This window comes from Sus scrofa, chromosome 6 (genome assembly GCF_000003025.6).
Source record: "Sus scrofa isolate TJ Tabasco breed Duroc chromosome 6, Sscrofa11.1, whole genome shotgun sequence".
Classification (NCBI taxonomy): Eukaryota; Metazoa; Chordata; class Mammalia; order Artiodactyla; family Suidae; genus Sus; species Sus scrofa.
Window position 1 is genome coordinate 76,354,015 of NC_010448.4, and position 6,741 is coordinate 76,360,755.

Sequence of the window (6,741 nt, forward strand, 5' to 3'; positions counted from 1 at the left end):
TTTCCCTACTGGAAAATGAGTGTCGTGATGGTACCTGCCTGATAGATTGTAGTGAAAATGAAAGGAGACCATTTGTCAGGTCACACCGTATGAAACTGCTGATATTTGATCATTTCGATGGACACAAATGACAGTTCTGCATAGTTCCACCTAAAGATTTAAGCTTTCTGCGTAGCACCAGATAGGAGGTGTGTACTCCAGAAATGGCAGCCACAGCTCTTGTCGTCGTCGTCACCTTTACTGCTGCTGCTCTCACTGCGGCCTCTTTATCGCTGAGGGTGGTGACCCCAAGGCTGATGGTTTGTGTCTCGTTGGTCCTCAGACGGGCCGCCAAAGTCCACTATGTACTTCCTGTATGACAAGCTTCTTGCAATTGTGCAAAGCGTAATAGGGCCTCTGGGAGCAGGTGTATCCACCTGGTGTAGACAGATGTGCCAAAGGCAGAGGGAGAAACTTGGTGGGAAGGCAGGGTTGGCAAGACATCCCAGTTGGGGCCATCGAGTGGGCCTTATAGGAGGAGCAGGATGAGAATGTTCCAGGCGCAGGTGACGGCTTGTGCAGAGGCTTGGAATGGGGAACAGGCAGCCTCAGGGGAGCCCGAGGCTTGGCTCTGGGGTGAAGCCGATGGCGGCCTAGAACGGGTTCCCACACGACTCCCATCCTTTCTCTCCACAGGTGGTCCCTCTTGGCCAAGCATCCTCAGGAACCACATCCAGCAGACCTATCCTACCTCTGCCACCTCTGCCATGGCTGCAAGAACCATTATCATCGACCACGGGTCCGGCTTTCTGAAGTCCGGCTTGGCCGGGTGGAACGAGCCCCAGCTGATCTTCCCGAGCATCGTGAACTACATCCCCTGCAGGGAGAACCCCGGCCCCAGCTACGCCCGGCGGCGCGTGAGTCTAGGCATCGACATGTGCCGGCCTGACACCTTTAGCTACCCCGTGCAGCGTGGCCGTGTCCTCAACTGGGAGGGTGTGGAGCACCTCTGGTCGTTTGTCCTGGAGAAGCACAGGCAGGAGCATGACGACTCGCCTGTGATGGTCACAGAGTCCCCGCTGAAGGAGCCTGGTGACCGACAGAAGACCCTGGAGGTATGGTCTTCTGGGGGCTGCCCTCACCAGGGGGCAAGGAATAGCCTGGCACTTTGGGTTCAGACATGAATGGGCATCAGGAACTGTGCCTATTTTTTTTTTTCTTTTCTCCCTTTTTACAGCTGCATCGATGGCATATGGATGTTCCCAGGCTATGAGTCAAATCAGAGCTATAGCTGCCAGCCGACACCACAGCCACAGCAATGCCAGATCTGAGCCACCTCTGCGACCTGCACCACAGCTGATGGCAATGCCGGATCCTTAACCCACTAAGCGGGGCCAGGGATCGAACTCACATCCTCAAAAATACCAGTTGGGTTCTTAAACTGATGAGCCACAACGGGAATTCCTAGAAACTCTGTTTTCTAAATAATTTGCCCCACACGCATTTGCTGAGTACATCGTGTGTGCCCGGCTCTTGCGTTAGGTGAGAGGGGGCGGACAGAGACGCCTCCTTCAGAAGGAACGTGGCGGAGAAGAGGCTCTGTGGACAGGGTTTTTCCGGAGCCCAGGGGACCCTGGATACTCATGGATTCCGTGAATGTTTGCAGATCGTATTCCGGAACTCAAAAAGCTTATATTCTGGGGGAAGACTTGACCGTGAATAAGTTAACAAATAAGAATTCCGGATAGCAGTTCAGTTCTGGAAACAAAATTAGGAGTTCCAGTTGTGGCTCAGTGGGTTAAGAGCCCGACTAGTATCCATGAGGATGTGGGTTCAATCCCTAGCCTCGCTCAGGGGGCTAAGGATCCGGAGTTGCTGCAGGGTGCAGTGTAGGTTGAAGATGTGGCTCGGATCTGGTGTTGCTGTGGCTGTGGCTGTGGAGTAGGCTGGCAGCTGCAGTGCTGATTCATCCTCTAGCCTGGGAACTTCCACTATGCTGTGAGTGCAACCCTAAAAAAAAAAGAAAGGAAGCTAGAAACAAACTGCAATGGGGTGATAACTGTGGGGAGAAGGGGAGCCTCTTTGAAGAGGGTGATCAGGGAGGGCTTCTTTGAGGAGGTGGTTTTATCCCGTGATGCAGGAACCCAGTGAACTAGGAGGGTGGCAAGAGGGATACAGGACAGTGAGATTTTCAGGGGCCAGATTTCATGGGCCTGGCACCCTGTGGGAAGTGGTGGGATTTTACTTTAAATCAAGGATTGGCAGACTACAGCCAGTGGGCCAAGTCTGGCTGGCCATCTGTTTTTATAAAGTTTTATTGGCACACAGCCATGCCCACTCATTTACATATCATCCATGGCTGCTTTGACACTGCAGAGCTGAGGAGTTGTGACAGAGACTCTAGCTCATAAAGCCTAAAATATTTGCTGTTGTAGGTTTGCTAGATACAAATACACGATAGATTTGAGTGTCGGACCCACAGCAAAGAATGTTTTAGTATAAGTAGGTCTCAAATATTGCATGGGCTGTACTGAAACATTATTTGTTGTCTGTCTGAAATTCAGATTTAATTGTGCACCTTGTATTTTTATTTGCTACATCTGGCCACCCTGACTCTCGAGCTGTTTATAGAAAATGCCTGCCAACCCTGCTCGAAATGAATAAACTCCTGGGGCGTTTTAGGTGGGGGTGGGGGTGGGGGTGGGGGTGGGGTCATAGTCGATTCTCTATTTGGGAAAGAGAACCTTGGCTTCTATGTGGGACGTGGATGGTGAAGGGACCATCCTCCGGGTGTGGGAAGGAGGGAGCTCCCTCCCCCTGGGGAGAAGATGGGCCCGTGTGCACCTGCAAAGCCAGTAAGTGGCCAAAGGCTGGACTGTTTTACAGCCTTTCTTCCTCTGTAGTGTCAGAAACTTGGAACGCAGCCAGAGCTGGGGAATTGAGGTGTGTGTGTGGGGGTGTTCTGTAAAGATCCAGGGGATGATGGTGGGGGAAAAATTAGCCTAGGGACTTTGCCAGACCCTCAAGATGAGAAGTCTGGCTTTGTCTTGGTGTTTGAAAAGTTTTTATTTTAAAAATTAGGCTTCATTTGCCAGGAGGTGAGGGTATCTCCATCCTCCCCCTCCCTCCTCCCTCCCTTCTCTCCCCTCCTCCCTCCTTCTCTCCCTCCTCCCCTTCCCCTCCCCCCCCCCCCCCCCCCCCCCCCCCCCTCCCTCCTCCCTCCCTCCTCCCCTTCCCCTCCCTCCTTCTCTTCTTCCCTCCCTCCTCCCCACCTCCCTTCTTTCCCCACTTTTTTGGAGGCAGCAGTGAACAGGCAGTACTTGTTTCTTTTCTCATCTCTTCTTTCTTCTTAAAAAACAGTTCAGGCCGCACATCTGTCCCTTGACCTTGGCCGCCGCTTGTGCCCCCACTGCTCACATAACCAGGCCTCCCAGTGCCCTTTCTTACAGGCCAAGGGCTCTTCCCAGCCCTCCACCAAAATGGCCTTCAGAAAGGCTTTCATCAAGTGAGCTCCGGAGGGCAAATCCGGCTCTTTCTAACCCTCTAGAGCCCTCCCCTCACTCCCCCAGCGTGAGCTCCAAGGGGCCAGCCAGTCCCTTGAAGACAGGTCTGTGCGGACTTCAGCTTTGAGAGCAGATGCGCGGTGAGGGGAAGACAGAGATGGATCTGGGCCCTTGAGAAAAACACCCTGAGTGTCTGTCTCCTGCCTTCTTGCAGATTATGTTTGAGTTACTGGATGTCCCGTCCGTCCTCCTGGCTGACCAGCTGGAGATGTCTCTGTACGCCTCCGGCCTCCTGAGCGGCGTGGTGGTGGATTCGGGCTACGGCCTGAGCCGCGTGCAGCCTTTCCATCTGGGCCGCCCCTTGCGGTCCAGCGCCAAGACGCTGGAGTTCGCAGGCCAGGATCTCTCGGCTTATCTCTTTAAGAGCCTCTTCAAGGAGAATGTCGACCAGCACAACCTGTTTCAGCTGGAAACGGTGAGCACCACGCAGATGAACAAGTGCTACGTGCCGCAGAATCTGGGGGAGGCGCTAGACTTTTGTCAGAACCTGCCGAGGGGCTCGGATGAGAGTAACACCTATCGCCTCCCTGATGGTACCTGCGTGGAGCTGACCCCCTTGCAGCGCTTGGCCCCTGAGATGTTCTTCAGCCCCCAGGTGTTCGACATGCAGGGGCCCAGCATCTCCCAGGTCGCCTTGGAGTCCATCGAGACCTGCGAGGCCGCCCTGCAGCCTCTGCTCGTCTCCCACCTCGTGGCCTGCGGGGGCAACACCCTCTATCCTGGCTTCACCAAGCGCCTGTGCAAGTTGGTTGCCGATCACTTCTGTTCCAGCCATGCCAGCGTGTGGATGGGTTCCAACAGGAATTTTAGCGTGTGGCTGGGAGCATCCATAGTGGCTCATCTGTCGACGTACAAGGCTGGATGGCTGACCAGAGAGGAGTATGACGAGAGCTTAAAGCCGTGACCCGCTGGCTGGTTCCTGGGACCCGGCTCCCATCAGATGGGCACGGGTGGATCCATTCCAGCAATAGGGGCAGGGCCAGGGTGGGGTTAGCCAGTTTTGGAATTTGGAGGTCGCCAGGGATTTTTTTTTTTTATTAAATCCTAGGGTTTTATCTTGTTTCAAGATGGGATCCAACCCATGGGAGGACAGGGTGTGGCCCACTGGGATGGATGACAGTGGCCAGTGGCCATCTCCATGCTCTGTAGCCACTCGTTTGTCCTGGCATCTCCCTTGGGTGGTCCCGTTCCTTTGATGGAGTAGGTTTTAACTGGGGCAAGAGAGACTTATTTTTGAGTAGGGATGGGGAGGGTGGGGACGGGGAGAGTTGAAGTTTCTAGACCTACATAGTCTTTCTGGCCCGGGAGGACATGCTACAGGGAGATGGCTGTGCCCTGCCTGTCCCAGGGCCCCTGGCCAGGGTCTTGTTTTATATGTGCAAATAAACAACTTGTTTGGAAGCGCTGGCTTCTGTGTTGAATGGGGGTAGGGTGGGAAGTCCCTTGGGAAGGACGGAGTGCTGGGGTGGAGCTGGGGCAGCCTGTGAGGACTTTGGGGACCACAGTTCTCACTGAGCAGAGCAGATCAGGGCTCAGAGCCTCCTGTTCTTCCGCTACCACACCCCCCATCCCCACCCCGACGTCATCCCAGATGTCCCGATGCTCAGCTGAAGTTTGCATCCCTATTAGTGTAATATTTAGTCAGTAAATATTGGAGAACCTACCGTGTGCCTGGTACTATGCTGGGCACTGGGAACTTAGAGGGGAAAGAAGCTACCTGGGGTTTCTAGTTTCAGGAGATTGTGTCGGCAGTAAACACGGGCAGACTTGGGAGAGGCTGAGGGTTCAGTCCCAGATCCCTGCAATAAAGCGAATATTGCAATAAAGTGAGACCCATGAATGTTTTGGTTTCCCGATGTATAGATAAAAGTTATGTTTAGGCGGCAGGTGGAAGGAGGCTCCTCCCGCACCTCACCCAACACCACGCCCCCCAACCCCCACTGCCCTGGGACGTGAGGAAGAATCAATTGTGTTTAGATGCTGAGCTTTGGAGATTGCTAGTTACAGAAGCTTTTTGCTTATTCTAACTAATACAGAGAAAGGAGTCCTAATTTACTATTTATTTAACAGTTTTTTTTTCTGATAAGAGGCAGAAGTGGGGTTCAGATCCAATCTGGGCTCTCAACCCCTTTGTTGTATGGCCGCTTCTGCAAGAGGCTCTTTGTTCCCTGATAGTAAAGGCTGGACTAGAGTAGCAAGCACAGTGGGTAGAGGACCAAACCTCAGGGAACCCTGATGTTTCAGGAATAGCAGGAGGGATTGGGAGGTCAGAGTCAAGCTCACTTTGTGTTCATGTCACCTTTGGTTCATGTCTTCAACACATGAACCACATTCCCTCAGCCATATCCTTATCCCCAAACTTGAACCAACAGTGGTCCCCAGGGGCTGAAGTGGGTCCTAGAATACCCCAGGGACTCAGGAGTCAGACTTGATGACAGGATGGCCCTGTCATTAACCATGCTACCCTGCTCAAGTTGTCTTATTTCTCTGGGTCTATCAGGTGTACAATAGGGAGTAAGACTTCCTCCTCTCAGAGATTAGGGGGTGAGGATGAGTTAAAATAAAGGATGAGAGATCGATCCCGTTGTGGCACAGCGGAAACGAATCTGACCAGTATCCATGAGGATGCGGGTTTGATCCCTGGCCTCATTCAGTGGGTTGGGGATCTGGCATTGCCCGTGAGCTGTGGTGTAGGTTGCAGACCCAGCTTGGATCTGGCATTGCTCTGGCTGTGGTGTAGGCCAGCAGCTGTAGCTCCAATTCAACCCCTAGCCTGGGATCCTCCATATGCCAAAGATGCAGCCTTAAAATGCAAAAAAAAAAAAAAAAAAAAAAAAAAAAAGTCACTTTAAAAACTAGAAAAATGCATTGACATATGAGATGTGACTTTCAATTTTATAATTTGATATTTCCTATTGATCAAGAGTATGAATAGCAACAGCAGCACCTGTGCCTTGTCAGGCATGTGGTGAGTACTTTACAAATGGAGTTGCATTTAATCCTTGCATGCACACTGAAATAAGTGTTATTTGTCCCCAGTTATAAAGAAGACAACTGAAGCTTAGAGATGTTAAGCACCTGCTCAAGTTTACAGTCAAACTCAAGCAAATCATTAATTGCCACAGTTAGGAATGGATTCACCATTTCTACAAAACCAGACCAAAGGCAACTGAACATATTGGAATTTTTTTTTTTTTTT

The 6,741-nt window shown here is 52.1% G+C and overlaps 1 protein-coding gene across 1 annotated transcript; it reads left to right on the plus strand.

Annotated features, from left to right (window-relative positions):
• On the plus strand, positions 681 to 4,903 carry ACTL8 (actin like 8). The gene is made up of 2 exons (XM_021097835.1): positions 681 to 1,094; positions 3,697 to 4,903. The coding sequence occupies exons 1-2, from the start codon at positions 747 to 749 to the stop codon at positions 4,444 to 4,446; spliced, it is 1,098 nt and encodes a 365-aa protein (XP_020953494.1). The 5' UTR covers positions 681 to 746; the 3' UTR covers positions 4,447 to 4,903.

Excerpts from the sequence above, each read along its gene's own strand:
- ACTL8 (XM_021097835.1), top strand. The coding sequence starts at position 747 with ATGGCTGCAAGAACCATTATCATCGACCACGGGTCCGGCTTTCTGAAG. Across the intron at positions 1,095-3,696 it reads ACCGACAGAAGACCCTGGAG|ATTATGTTTGAGTTACTGGA; the intron begins GTATGGTCTTCT and ends GCCTTCTTGCAG.